Source organism: Loxodonta africana, chromosome 3 (assembly GCF_030014295.1).
Source record: "Loxodonta africana isolate mLoxAfr1 chromosome 3, mLoxAfr1.hap2, whole genome shotgun sequence".
Classification (NCBI taxonomy): Eukaryota; Metazoa; Chordata; class Mammalia; order Proboscidea; family Elephantidae; genus Loxodonta; species Loxodonta africana.
Genome location: NC_087344.1, coordinates 185,453,192 through 185,468,373, shown reverse-complemented (window position 1 = coordinate 185,468,373; position 15,182 = coordinate 185,453,192). Strand labels below are relative to the sequence as shown.

General features: G+C 45.8%; 1 protein-coding gene across 1 annotated transcript; it reads left to right on the top strand.

Annotated features, from left to right (window-relative positions):
* The first annotated feature begins 2,241 nt into the window (after window positions 1–2,241).
* Window positions 2,242–3,906, top strand: LOC135230559 (protein S100-A7-like). Its single transcript, XM_064279993.1, has 2 exons — window positions 2,242–2,412; window positions 3,742–3,906. The coding sequence occupies exons 1-2, from the start codon at window positions 2,242–2,244 to the stop codon at window positions 3,904–3,906; spliced, it is 336 nt and encodes a 111-aa protein (XP_064136063.1).
* The last annotated feature ends 11,276 nt before the right edge of the window (window positions 3,907–15,182 follow it).

The following is a 15,182-nucleotide window of genomic DNA, read 5'->3' as shown; positions in this document are numbered from 1 at the left end:
CTCTGGAGATTCTCAACCTAATCACATCTGGGCCCTGGATGCAAAAGAACCTCAAAAATGTGACTTTCCAGTTTCAATCTCCAAATAGGAGAGATTGAGAGAGTGATTACCGTACTGACCACACAGCCGAGTTTGGATCTCGACAGTGGTTCCTGTCATACCCCTGGGGTCCCCATGGGGCTGTGTGGTGAGATGATACAAAAGTGTCTCACTGACCATCTTTGGTTGAGTGTCAGTCCTTCCTCTGTCAGTAATCGCAGTCTCCCTCTGGGGATTCCTGTGAGGATCTGGCAAGATGATATCAGAGAAGGTGTTTTTTAAAACATAGTGAGCTTCCCTGACGGAAAAGGTTTTGATCCTGTGGCAATGGTGCCCACAGACAGCCCTTGCAGAGAGGCTCATGGCCTGAAAGTTGTGACAACCAGGGCTTTGTGAATCACAGAGGCCTCACTCACTGCCGCTGTGGCCCTAGAGGCCACAGTTTCATGGATATAGGTACCTGTGGGATGCTTCTGTGCAGGGTCACCTGTCCTGGAGTGTGGGCTCCTGCAAGGCAGGCAATGGTGTGACCACCTGCCCAGTCCAGATGGTAACACCATCTGAGGCTCACCCAGAGGGCAGTATGATTAAGAGAGGGCTTTGAAGTCTGAGAGATCTGGGTCTGAATCCTGACTTTGTCATATTTTATCTGAGTAACCTTGAGAAACCCAGCCTTGGTCCCAATTTGCTTATCTGTAAGAAGGGAAAATACCTACCTCACACTGGTAGAGAGCCTTGTGTGAACTCACAGGGCTCTCATGGGACTCTGAGGCAATGTACATAAAACAGTAACCCACTTCCTGGCTCTTTACCGTACTTGGAAAAGGAGGCGGTTATTACTAGCCATTGATAGAATGTTGTGGAATGACTGAATGAACAAACGTGTTTCTTCCCTCCCAGATCCCTAGATTCCATTATCATTGAGCTATGGCAATGCACTCAACTCTGTCCACATCTCTCTTGCATGGGGCCTCCTCCCACTGGCCAGGAGCCTGGGCTGGGCAGAATTATGGTGATGTGGCCTGAGAGTGATAGATACTGGAGACCCAGCATATCTAGAAGGAAGTTTTGAGTATAGCGTCTTCGGTGTGTCTCCCCACCCAAAGTGGTGCAACTTTTGGGGAAACTAATGAACACTGACACAGGGCACCCAGCCTCTGGAAAGATCTGAGGCTGAGCTGCATAAAGGGCCTGCTTTGTGTCCAGATGCACAGTCTCACTAATTCTCTCCTCCGTGATCATCCTCAGGTCCAGTAAGTCTGCACCTGTCTCTGTTCTTTCCTAGAAGTCATGCCTGATGCCCACGTGCTCTGCTGCCTGCAGCTGTGGGAGAATACTAACCTTGCCTGGAAGTCAGTATGCCTGGGTTCTGTAACTAATAGAGTGGGACCTTGGGCTTGTCCTGGCAAATCCTATATCCCTTCTTGTCCACCAGTCTCAGAGGGGGGCTGGCTTGGCTAGATGATCTTTTTATTCCTCTTGGCTCAGTATTAGGTGCTTTTCTGAGAACTGTCAGGTAAAAATATCTTCCTTCTGTAGCCCTTGGTTTTCTTTACTCCCTGGTTTCAGTGCACTCTTTTGGCACAAGGTCTTCCAAAATAATTCTGGGAAGGTCTTGGAGGGTGGAGGGGTCAGAATTGGTGGTGGCTGTGTACCGAGGTACATTGGTGAGGCATTGAACTTGGGCCTCCTGTTTGGAAGGTGGGAGTTCTACCACTGTGTTGGAAAGCCAGAATCCCAGGATTCTAGACCTGATTGCTCAGGCTGGTGGTCCTTGGTAATTTCCTAAGTGGAAGTGGGGGGAATGGGGTAGACCAAAAGCTCTGCTCGATGGGAATGTCTTGCCTTGGGATTTGATGCTTCTTTTTGTTATCTCACTCCCAACTGGGTGAGCCAGAAGACACTGTATACACATGCCCTGCAGGTCAGCCCCTGCCCCTCACTAACACAGCCTTGATCTCCACTGTTCCCCTCCCTCTCCTCCCAGACTTCCCCAGGGATGGTGTCAGGACCGAGGACTCAGTTCCACTCTCCCCTCCCTGAGACCAATTTACCTCACCATTTGAGAAAGACAAGTTCCTTTTGTTCTATCTTACCTCAGCCCTCACTCACTCCTTAGCCTTGTCCTTCAAACTCTCTTCCACCCAGTTCATTCTCATTGATTTCTTGTGTGTAGACTCTTGTCTTGGAATAAAAGCCAACATGAGCAACATTGCAGCTGAGAAAGTCAAGATATGCCACACTCCAGCTGAGAATTTGGTGCTGAGCTTGGTCAAACTATTTCATCGATACACTGGGCTTGATGATAAGATCAATAGAGCTAACTTGTTGAAGCTGCTGAAGGAGAACTTCCCCAACTTCCTCAATGACTGTGTGAGTAGGGGTCTTGCTTGTCTGGGGCAGGAAGTGCCTGTGTATGTGTGTGCAGGGAGGAGACGGGGTGGGTGGATGGAGTCCATGGGCTTTGGCATGTGTGAGGACCCCACTTTGAAGTGGATGCACTGTTTGTGATTGGCTGATCTGGAATCTGGCCCTTCCTTGATTCACTCTCCACACCTCCTTTCTCTCCTCATTTTACCTCCAGGCCCAAGGCAGGGCCAGTCCCATGTGGAGGCAGAATGGAAGATTCTAGGAGCTCAGGACAAAGTGTCATGCTCTTTCTTCTCCTGGGCACCTGTCCTGCCCCTGGGGCTCCCTGCTGCATGACCCTGGACAAATCACCCACAGTGTGACCCTTAGTTTTCTCATTTGCAAAGGTGGATAATAGAACTTAATTTCCTGAGATGGCGTTGTTGAAATGAAATGATGTATTTGAAAATGCTTTGAAAATGAGAAAAAGTGGTGGCCATATTAGAGACTCAAGAAAGTGTTATAATTTGAAAGTCAGTGAATAGACTAAAGCATCTGTCCTTCCACTGGTTACTGAGAGTCCCTCCAAGGGTCTGGTTGCCTTGGGGTAAAAGGTTGCCTCCTAAAGGCTCCTCTTCACATTTTCCTGGGAGAAGGGGTTATTGTTAGCTGCTTTTCAGCGTCATAGCAACATGCAAGCCTCCACTCCCAGGTGAGTGTTATGCACCATGTTACAGTGGTGGGGAATTGAATTTGGGGCTCCTGCTTGGAAGGTGGGAATTCTACCACTGGGGGAATTCTACCACCGAACTACCACTACCTGTGGAAGCAAAGATAACACGGTGAGAATCATGCACCCTACAGTCAGGGCCACCATCTTTTACACGGGCAAAGTGCATTCATAGCCTTAATTTCATTTAAGTGTGAGAAGGAATCATTAGCACAGATTGAGACTAAGGAATAGAATAAATGGGGCTGAACTGATAGGTTTTGATGGGAAAGAATTTAAGTGGGAAGAGCATTAGAGAATGAGGAGAGTAACTGGCCGGGCTCTATTGGTCCCCTGCGGGAATAATGCAGACAGTGCATCTGAAGTTAAGGTGGTGGAGGAGCCTGAGTCCACTTGTCATTTAGCAGTGTACTCCCCATGCAAGTTGCCATTTTTGGCCAGAAATCTCCAGTGATGAGTCAGGGCTTGACTTTGCTTGACCCCATCTTTCCATCTCCATAGCCTCACCTGACCAACCACACCTTTGGTTCAGACCTAGGTGTTGTCTCTTCTTCTGTCTCTATTCTCCTCTTCTCCCTGGATAATATTTTTATGTTTGTTTTGTATGTTTTTTAACCCCACAGGAAAGAAGGGGCAAAAATTACTTATGTAATGTCTTTGATGAAAAAGACAAGAATAAGGATAAGAAGATTGACTTTTCTGAGTTTCTCTGTGTAGTGGGGGACTTAGCCACTGACTACCACAAACAGAGCCATGGTGCGCCGCCCTGTTCTGGGGGATGCCAGTGATCCCTGGCCAGTCCAGCCTAGAGGCCTCAAGAGACCCCCAAAACAATAAAGTATCTCCTTGCACCTGATACTTGGCATTACTTCTTCCTTCTCTTTTGGCGGTATGAGTGGACGAATTGACAAATACTGACTTTCGGTTTTGCAGACTCTCCACAAGTGGTGTCAACCCAGCTGAAATTCACTCCAGAGAGGCCTTCCCTGGTTTTACCCCAGGTCCACTTCTACTCCTCAGGGCCCCAATGTAGCCCCACTGCTGGCATCACAGAGGGCCCTATTAGTATGGCCCATGCTCTTTTTTCTCCTGGGATAGAGCTGGGATCCTGGGAAGTCTCTTTGTCTCCCAAGTGGTGTCTGTCTGTGTGTGAGTGTGTAGTGGGGTACGGCATCTCAGGTGTGGCACGGTGATGTCCATCACCCACCTGGCTGTTTAGGAAAGAGCAGGGAGGAGGAACAGATGCTTTATTTCCTAGCCCTTCACTGCAGTTTTTTTCTAAGGGTCATGCAGGAGTTGGATCCCGCCTCTGAGGTCAAAAGCACATCCTGGGCCAAAATCATGCCTTCCCCTTGAGCCTGAGGGCCAGTGGGCATTTTCTCTATGGGTCATTGTCATGAATGGGAAGAGGTAGAATGGTCCTGAGAACCAGCTCCACCTCCAGAAGTCCATGGATATGATTTTTTTGTGCTTGTATGTGTTAATCTGCCAAACGTGTGTGTGTGTTTGTGTGCGTTTATGCATGCGTGTGTGTGTGAATGAGAGGGAGCTTGTGCTCTGAGGTGTTTCTCCTCACTGTGGTGTGAGACATGTGCACTGTGGAGACAGAAGTGAGGGAACAGTGAAGACTTGAAGAGCTTGTTGTCTAGTGGGGCAGTCCCACAGGAAGCAGGTGAAGGAATAGGGCTGGTTAAGGTCCACAGTAGTTATGTGTTCCCTTATGGGTGCTGGAAGAGTCTTCCCTCAGTGGGATACTTGAAAAATGAACTAACCTTTGGCCAGATAAAGTGGGAAGGGAGAAACCAACTCCCAGTGTGGGATCCTCTACTTGGGGTCACACACTGCTGGGCACTTAGGACTCAGAAACCAACATGGCACAGGGGCTGCCTCCCCAGCCCTGGCTCTCTGGAGGACACCGATCCCCTTGTGGCCTCTTTCCTGGGATGGCAGGGGAGCTGCTCACTCTCGACATACTCAAGCCTGAAAGAGACAGGAGGCAGGAGGGATCAGTATTCACTTCCATCCCCAGTGCCATTTCCAGGCCATGTCCCCTACATCTCCTCCTTGAGGTTCACTCCATCGCATTCCTTCAATCCTATCTGCTTGGTCACAGTCACCTACCAACCTACTGGTCACGCCCATCTTTCAACCAGATCTGCTGTTTCCTTCTCTATCCCACCAACAGGATATGCTTGAGATAAGATAATAATCCCTTACTAATTAACTAACTAACAAGTCCCTCCTCACCTATTGCTTCCTCTACTTGGGGTCCCCTTCTACTCTGGGCTTTGTCACAAATTGGCTGTACTCCTTTCTGACATTCTCTTCTCCAGCTTCTTCTGTTTGGCCTTGCTGCTCCTTCTCTCCCTTGCTTTCATTTCCCCTATTTCTCAAGCAAATCAGGACCTTGGGTCTCTACGCCTCTTCTTCTTTTCTCTTCCTATGAACCTTGGCTGGTGTCACCTCCTTCCCTCAGCCTACCCTCCGTGATGCACCACCACTACTCAACTTGGCTTTGATCTTTTCTTTACCCACACCTGTCTTGCAACATCCCAGTCTAGAATCATTCTCAACTTTTACCTCCTCTCTTCTGCTACCCAGGATGCTGATCCCTGATGGTTATTTTTGTGCCATGGCCCTGAAACTGGTCTCCTGCCTCCCTCTTTGACCGCATTTTTCTCTGAACTCCTCCTAAGAGCTATGCTTCTTGTATAGATCCAAGTAAATGCGAATCCCCACAATACTCCACGCTGTTTCCTGCTTTCATTACATTTGCTGTCTCTGTTTCCTCTGCCTGAAATTTGTTTCTTAGTCTTGCCTGCCTTGGAACATCTTGTCTTAATTCTGAGTTTAAGTGTCATCTTCTCTGTAGTGATTGTACTCAGAGGGGACCCCAGGGATGTCATAACTTCCCCTTTTCTGTCTCTATTGTGCGTTATGCTTGTTTTTACTTTCCGCATCCACAACGCCTACTTCATTTATCTGATCTCTTGTATAATATGAGCTTGTAGAGGGCAGAGACTCTTTGCACCTCTGGATCCTCAACACCTAGCAGTATACCTGGCACAGAGTAGGTGTTTATAATCATTTGTTGACACAAAACTCCTCAGAAAATTGATTGAATTTGCCCCCAAATTCTTCTGCCCTAGTGATAAGGGCAGACTGCAAAGTGGTTCTGACACCTGTCAGAATATTTATAAACCCTAGTAGGTCAGAGCCCTGCGTCAGGTTAATGAAGAGTCCAAAGAAGTGTTGGGGTTATCCATAGAATCACGAAAATGGATTCTTGCAAAGGCAGGCATTGGAACCTGGGTGGTGTCCTAGGCTGCGTTCTCTAGAGAAGTAAATCTGTTGCCATCGAGTTGATTCCAAGTCATTGCATCCCTTTAGGATAGAGTAGAAGTGCCCCATCGGATTTCCAAGGATAGACTGGTGGATCTGACCTGCCAGTCTTTTGGTTAGTTGCCATAACTGTTAACCACTGTGCCACTAAGGGGGGTAGGTCGAGAGAGAGAGAGAGAGAGAGAAAGGGAGATTTATCTTAAGGAAATGGCTCATGGAGTTGTAATAAGGCTGGAAAGTCCCAGGCCTGTGGGTCAGGTGTCAGGTTGGAGACTTCTCCTGTCTCACAAAGAAGCATGGGCTGATGAATTCATGATTGGCAAGTGAGATGGCAGGCTGCTGGCTCATAGGCTGTGGAGGTTGATGAATCCAAGAGGGGAGGTAAGGCAGTAGTCTGCTGGCTCAAAGCCTGCAGAGGCTGACAACCCCCAAGATTGGCAGGCAATATGGCAGGCTGCTGGCTCAATCCCAAGAATCAGAGATCAGATGATGACGAGTGGGATGCAGGGTCAAGAGTGAGCAAAAGCCAGAGAGCTTTGCCAGAACGTCCATGTATATTGGGTGCAGGCCACACCCTTGAGGAAACACCCTTACAATGGGTTGACTGATCATATGAGATCAAATCATGGAAGTGATTACATTATATCACAAAATGAAGGATGCATACATATTTACATAACTTCCAAACTATATCATTACATAACTGTGAAAACTACATCGTTCCATAATCACTAAACTACATCATTACATAACTGCCAAATCACTGAGAATCATGGCCCAGCCAAGATGAAAAACAGCCTCACCCATCACAGTCCACCCATTGTCAACTTGGCACCTGTGCACATCTCCTTAAACCGTACACAATCTCTGAATAAAGACAATTACAGTGTCATATGTGCACCTAACATAACTAACATGCATATAATCAAAAACCAGTTTACATCTTATATTTTACAAATGAAGAAAACAAAAAATTTGATATACAGATACAAAGAAGGAATGTTCATAACAATTACAATCCTTGTTTCTGCAACTGGGTTTGTGGTTGTAACTTGTATTTAGAACTACCTTCTTCCACCACCCATTTTGCATTCCCTTTGCCCTCAGCAAGCACTTTAGGTGGTTGTGGTTCTTTGCTTGGTGGGGTGACCCAACTTTCATTCCTGAAGGGTCTGGGCCATTAGTGGTCATGTCCGAATTGGGCTGCTAGTTTTCCATTGACTTTATTCACACGGCATGGTAGTACTTAGAGATGTCCTAAGGGATCTCGTGTATTCCAGACATACTCTTCATTACCTCCATTATGTAATATGAATCTTATTTCCACATGGTAGTCAGGGTCAATCACACCAGCCAATATAGTAACTCTCTTATTTGTCTGTTGATCCAGAAACATGAGGAGGAGTGGCCATGAGGCATTCTTAACTTCCAGTTCAATGGAATCAGTGCTGTGTGTTCTGGTGGGTGCATTTCTCCCTTTGGAACTAAGACCGCTAGACCCACAAAGCATAGGTTGAGGGGACGGGAAACAAAAATTTTACGAGTGGGTCACTAGGGGTAGTAGTGAGTGGTGACATTCCCATTTCCACCCTTGATTCCTGAACCCATGAATCCTGGCTATGGGAGAAACAAAACCATATATTGGTCCCTGGTTTAGAGTACATACAACTTACTGGAGAACATTGCACCAACCCTGTAAGGTATTGGCACCTAGCTGGTGGTTTAATTGTCTTTAGAAGACAATTCCATTATTCGCTTCAGCCAGCTACTTCAGAATTGTGGAGAGCATGGTAAGGTCAGTGAATTCCATGAGGGCAGGCCCATTTTTGTACTTCATTTGCTGTGAAGTGAGTCCCTTGATTTGAGGCAATGGTGTGGGATACCATGATGGTGGAAAAAGCCTTCTGTAGGCCCACAGATAGTAGTTTTGGCAGAAATATTGGATGCACAGAAGGCAAATCCATATTCAGATTAACTGTCCATTGTAGTAAGACCGAAGTGCTGCCCTCTCCATGATGGAAGCAGTCCAATGTAATCAACGTGCTACCAGGGTGCTGGTTGATCACCTTGAGGAATGGTGCCAAATCAGCGACTCAATGTTTGTCTTTGCTGCTGGCAGATTGGGCACTCAGCAGTGGCTGTAGCTGAGTCAGCCTCAGTCAGTGGAAGTCCATGTTGTTGAGCCCATGGATAACCTCCATTCCTGCCACCATGGCAACTCCATTCACGAGCCCACTGGGCAATGACCAGCGTGGCTAGAGAAAGAGGATGACTTGTTTCCACAGAACGTGTCTTCCTATCCACTTGATTGTTAAAATACTCTTCTGCCAAGGGCACCCTTTGGTGAACATTCACATCAGAAACAAATATATTGGCTTCTTTGGTCCATTCAGAGAGGTCTATCCACATACCTCTCCTCTGTACCTCCTTATCTCCTATTTTCCAATCAAGTTCCTCCCAAGACCCTGACCAGTCAGCCAAACCACTGGCCACAGTCCATGAATCAGCACAGAATCACACATCTGGCCATTTCTCCTTCCAAACAAAATGAACTGCCTGGTGCACCTCTCAAAGTTCTGCCCATTGGGAGAATTACCCTTCACCACCAACCTTCAAGGAAGAAAGGGCCTATAGTGCTGCCAGCTGTCTTCTTTCGAGTGCACCAGCATATTCTGCAGAACCATCTGTAAACCAGGCATGAGTTTTCTGTTAGTTACCTGTTCGTAAAGAACTCCCTATGAGTCCGTAGGTGCAGACTGGGAGAGGGTCGGTAACGTGATAGAAGTGTAGACTCTTGGCATTTGGGCCACTTCCTCATTCAACTTACTTGTACCTTCAGGTTCTGCTTGTGCCCAGTCTCATATATACCACTTCCATTTAATGACAGACTGTTGCTGTGCATGTCTGACTTTATGGTTCTGTCAGTCAGACAACATCTAGTTCATGATGGGCACTTCAGGCCACATGGTCACTTGGTGGTGTACAGCTTGTTGTTTTTGTTAGGTGCCGTCGAGTCGTTTCCGACTCATAGCAACCCTATGCACAACAGAACGAAACACTGCCCGGTCCTGCAGCATCCTCACAATCATTGTTATGCTTGAGCTCATTGTTGGAGCCAATGTGTCAATCCACCTTGCTGAGGGTCTTCCTACTTTCCGCTGACCCTGTACTCTGCCAAGCATGATGTCCTTCTATAGGGACTCATCCCTCCTGACAACATGTCCAAGGTATGTAAGACACACTCTCGCCATCCTTGCCTCTAAGGAGCATTCTGGCCGAACTTCTTCCAAGACAGATTTGTTTGTTCTTTTGGCATTCCATTGTATATTCAATGTTCGGTCTATGGCTAAGCATGGTTAAGTGTTCAGTCTCTGTTAAGGCCCAGTAACAAGCGAAAAGCTGTTTCTGAAAAGGAGAGCAGTTATCTTCAGAGGATGATAGGGTTTTGCTCCAAAATCCTGTCTGCACTGTGATTCACCGACAGTGGCTTGTCAAAGACTCCAAACAACTTCTCTATCTGCCACTGACATTTCAAATACCATTGAATCAACTGGATTATATGGCCCAAGTGGCAGTGCAGCTTGCAGAGCTGCCTGAAATTGTTGAAGATCCTTCTTTTGTCCTGGGTCCCAACTCAAACTAGCAGTTTTCAAGTCACTTGGTACATAGGCCAGAGTAACACACCCAAATGTGGGATATGTTGCCTCCAAAATGCAAAGAAATTCAAAAGTTGTTGTGTGTCCTTTATAGTTGTGGGAGGAGCCAGATGCAAGAACTTATCTTTCACTTTAGAAAAAATGTCTCCACATGCCCCACACCACAAGACCCCGAGATATCTCACTGAGGTGGAAAGGGCCTAAATTTTTGTTGCATTAATTTCCCACCTTCTAGCATGCAAATGTTTTACTTCTAAGTCCAGAGTCATTGACACTGCTTCCTTACTAGGTCCAATGAGCATAAGGTCATCAATGTAATGGAGCAGTGGGACATCTTGTGGAAAGTAAGGGTGAGAAAGTTCCCTGCAGACTCAATTATGCCATAGGGTGGCGAGTCGATATATATCTGATCTAGGACAGTGAAGGTGTATTGCTGGCTTTACTAGCTGGATGCAAACTAGTTCTGGTGTTCATTCAAAACCAGAATTGAGAAAAATGCATTGGCCAGGTCACTAACTGCTTACAAGGTACCGGGAGATGTATTAATTTTCTCAAGCAATGAAACCATATCTGGCACAGCAGCTGTAATTATGGTCAGCACCTGGTTAAGTTTATGATGATCCACTATTGTTCTGCAAGATCCATCTATTTTTTGCACAGGCTAAATACGCCAGTTGAATAGGAATGTGGTAAGAATCACCACCTGTGCATCCTTGAAGTCTTTGATAGTGGCAGTAATGTCTGCAATCCTTCCATGAATGTGGTAGTGCTTTGAGCTTACTATTTTCCTAGGTAGGTGTAGTTCTAATGGCTTCCATTTTTCTTTGTCCTACCATACTAGCCTTTACTCCACTTCAAGTTTCCAACGTGGGGGTGTTGAGTGTTGTCGAGTATATCTATTCCCATTATGTATTCTGGAACTGGGGAAATCACCACAGGATGGACTTGGGGACCCATTGTAGCATGAAGCTGAGCTAAGACTCCATTAATGACTTGATCTCCATATGCCCTCACTCTGACTGGTGGGCCACAGTGACATTTTGGGTCTCCTGAAATAAGTGTCAGTTCAGAGCCACTATCCCATAATTCCCAGAAATTCTGATTATTTCCTTTTCCCCAGTGAACAGTCAGTGTCTTAAAAGGCTGTAGATCTGTTTGGGGAAGGCTGGGAGAAAGACTAACAGTACAGATTTTTGGCAGTACACTGGGATCCTTCATCAAGGGACATGGCCTCCTCTTCATCCAGTGGATTTTGGGCCTGTAAACTCCCTCAAGTCTGGGAATTGATTGAGGGGCCATGAGTCTGTATTCTGGCAATTTGACTTAGACTGCTGTTCATTTGACCTAGAATTCTCCTGCTTGTACAGATCAAGTAAATATTTAGTAGATTTCCCATCCATTTCACTCCTAGGGAGACCATGACTAAGTTCCAACTCCTTAAGTCCGTATGAGTCATTCTGTTCTGATTACTTCTTTGACTCCACTGGCCATTATGGTAACCAAGGCCACCTTGTCTTTGTTGATTGAGTGCTTCCACTTGGCCTCTACCACCACAGGGTCCAATCGGCTTCATTGTATTTAGGTGTCTTAATTTAGTTAGGAAAATTCCCATTGTCAAATCTAATTTACGTAAAATAGCAATCACAGTATTCATTAAGGATGGTGGGGCTCCCTTCACAAATTTGTTCTCCACTGTTGTGGCAAAAGTTGTGTCCTCTGGGCACTCCATGTGTGGGTCTGTGGGTCCACTCTACCATTTCCCTAAGGCTTTGGATACCTTTTTCTACAGTACACCAAGGCAGATCTGGTGCTTCAAGTTGATTAATAATGGCCACCATGTAATCCATGCTTCAATGAACCATCCAAATAAACCATTAGATTATTTTCTAACCTATTGAGCTGAAACATTGAATGAAGAGTCTGAGCTTAGTGGGTTCGTAGCAATAACCTCAGACTGATCCAACTTTATGTTCCTTGCACTATTCCCCTTTAAAAGCCTTTCTCACTTGTATTCCCATTTCTGTTTGTACATGTTAGAAAAGCCAAGCAGTTATTTTGGAATGTAGAGTACCTCTTCCTGGGTCACGCTTTTTACTCCCCTTTTTAGGACTCCCTGGGACTTTCATCTAGTTATAGGTCTGGAAGAAAAAATGGGTGGTGGGGATGTGTCCTGAGAACATTCAGCAATGTCCTTTAAGGCATCTGTCTCAGGTGATGCCCTAAGTGATGAGTCAGATGCAGGGCCAGGTAATATCTTAGACAAAGGCTCTTCAGACACGGCTGGGTTAATCTCATGAGATGGGGGTGGAGAGGCTAATGAGTTGACTGGAGATTGTGATTTAGCATACGAAGATGCAGTAATCTATTCAGATGGGAGTGAGAGGAATGGTTCTGTTGGCAGGAGTGATTCAACAGAATTTTTAGGCTCAGCATCCACAGCTTCCTGATTATCTACCCATATGTCCCCATACCATGCTTAAGGGTGCTATATGTTCCCAACCGATGCTGTCACTTTAACTTCAGAAACCATGAGAGTTTGGGAATTCAATTGACGTTGTAATTCAGGCACTCTTATTCGATTCTGGGTTTGTCTTTGGCAATATCAGCTCATTTACTACAAGAATGAGGTTTTCTTGCAGGGCACAAGTGGCAAATTTGAAGTCTTTTGTGTGGCACTTGAGCTGTGACTCTGAAGTTCTGAGCTGACCTCTTTCTTTACCACTTTGTCTAGTGAATGTATGACCAACAAAGTATCTTCCTCATACTTCTCATTGTGACAAAATTGTAGAAAAGTATGAAACATACAATCATTCTGAGCTTCACCTCTCACGAATACTTCATCTATTGGTGGTGATATTTTGTGTGTTTCTATTGCCACTTCATGTCATGGATTAGCAATGCCCTCCTTCACACTGGAAGCAGAGCCATCAACATCTTTAAGACTAAGCAGACTTGAGAAAAAATTTAGAAAACTCATCGTTTTAATTTTCTTTCCCTAGACCCACTCTTGGTATGAAATGTCTTAGGCTGGGTTCTTGAGAGAAGGAAAACAATGAAGCGTGTATATATCTATCTATATACCAATATATCTATATCTTTATCGATCGATCCATCCATCCATCCATCGGCCGATCCACCCATCCGCCGATCCATTCATCCGCCGATCAATCCATCCGCCCATCGATCCACCCATCTATCGTCTATCCGTCGATTGTTTATCCGTCTATCTGTCTGTCTGTCTATCATCTATCTGTCTATCTTCTATCTACCTATCATCTATCTATATATCATCATCTATCTATCATTTATCTATATATCTTCATCTGTATATAACTCAGTGCTTTATAGAGAGAGAGATTTACCTCAAGGAAATGGGTCATGCAATTTTAGTAGCTTCAAATCCTTGGGTTAGGCATCAGCCTAGAGGCTTCTTCTGTCTCATGTAACGGCAGGGACTGCCTAATTCAAGATCGGGAGGTAACACAGCATGCTGCTGGCTCATAGGCTGTGGAGGCTGATGAATCCCAAGATCGGCATGCAATATGGTAGGCTGCTGGCTCAAGTCCCAAGACCCAGAAGTCAGATGATGTTGAGTGGGATGCAGGATCTAGAGTGAGCAAAAGCCAGAGACCTTTGACAGAATATCCATAGCCATTAGATGTAGGCCGCATTCCTGAGGCAATTCCTCTTACAACTGATTGGCTGATCACATCAGATCTCATCATGGACGCAATTACATTATATCACAAAATGGAAGATAGCTTCATAATTACCTTACTGCCAAATTACATCATTACATAACTTTCAGACTATATCATTACATAACTGTCAAAGCACTGAGAATCATGGCCTAGCCAAGTTGACACACAACCTTTAAATTCTCCACTTTCTGTGTGGACCCACAATTGTTGCTTCAGTTCTCAACAGCAAGGGTGACATGAGGCTGGAGGTTTAGATAAATCTTTGCCAGAGCAGGGCCTCTAGATTTTGAACCTCTCACTCTCTTACTCCACCTTTTGACTTCAGTGCTGAGCTTCCCTCCACAAGCTCTCTTCACTTTATACCTTCTGCTCAGACAGGTTTTAGGACTCACCAGTCTGTATTATGTTTTCTGTTTTTGTTTGTTTGTCTGCATCCAGAGATGTGAGCTTCTCAAAGCCAGGATCTTTGGAACGGGCATATAACTCATGTGTGTTGGTCTGTAAATATTCTGACAGGTGTCAGACTCACTTGGCAGTCTGCCTTATACACTAGGGGAGAGGAGCTTGGGGTTAAATTGAGTTAATTTTCAGAGGAGTTTAGTGTCAAGTCCATGGCTCAGCTGTGAACGAGGCAACCGGGACAGTGAACTCAGCCACATCCCTGAGCTCAAAATTTTAATTAGATAGTTCAACAAAAGTTTCTTTTAGAAGGATCAGCACAGAGCTGGATTGTATGACGCAGAGGTTGAAGATGTGCTAAATGTCCAACTTTTCCACACTATTGTACCACTCCATCATCTCTAACATCAACTAATCCCTCTCCCTTTAATACTCTCCCTCCCTTCTTTGGATTCTGTATTTCAATGAAACGTCTCACAGAACTCATGGACATGTAAAGGAAAAGGCTCAAGAAGTTGTAGAGGCTGGCAAATCCCAAATCTGAGTCAGGTGGAAGCTTCTCTCGACCCATGCGGCTACAGAGTCTGATGAACCCAAACTGGCAGTTCAGACCACAGGGTGCTGGTTCACAAGGCTGCAGAATCAGGTCAGATGATAAGCTGCTGGCCCATGGGGCTGTGGAGGTCTGCGAACCCATAATCAGCTAGTCAGACAGTAGGCCTCTGGCTCAAGTCCCAAGAACTGGAGGTCAATTGATCATGCACTAGATTTGGGATTCAGAGGCGGAGAGAGAGAATCCTGCCAGGTCATCCACACTTGTACCTTACATGCAGACCACACCACAGGCAAGGACATAACTTGAGTAAGGGTGGGACTTGAGTCAAGCTCTCCTGCAAGGCTGCAATCCAAGACATACTCTACACCAATCCTGCCTCATCAACATTAGAGGTCAGAACACAGGACCCC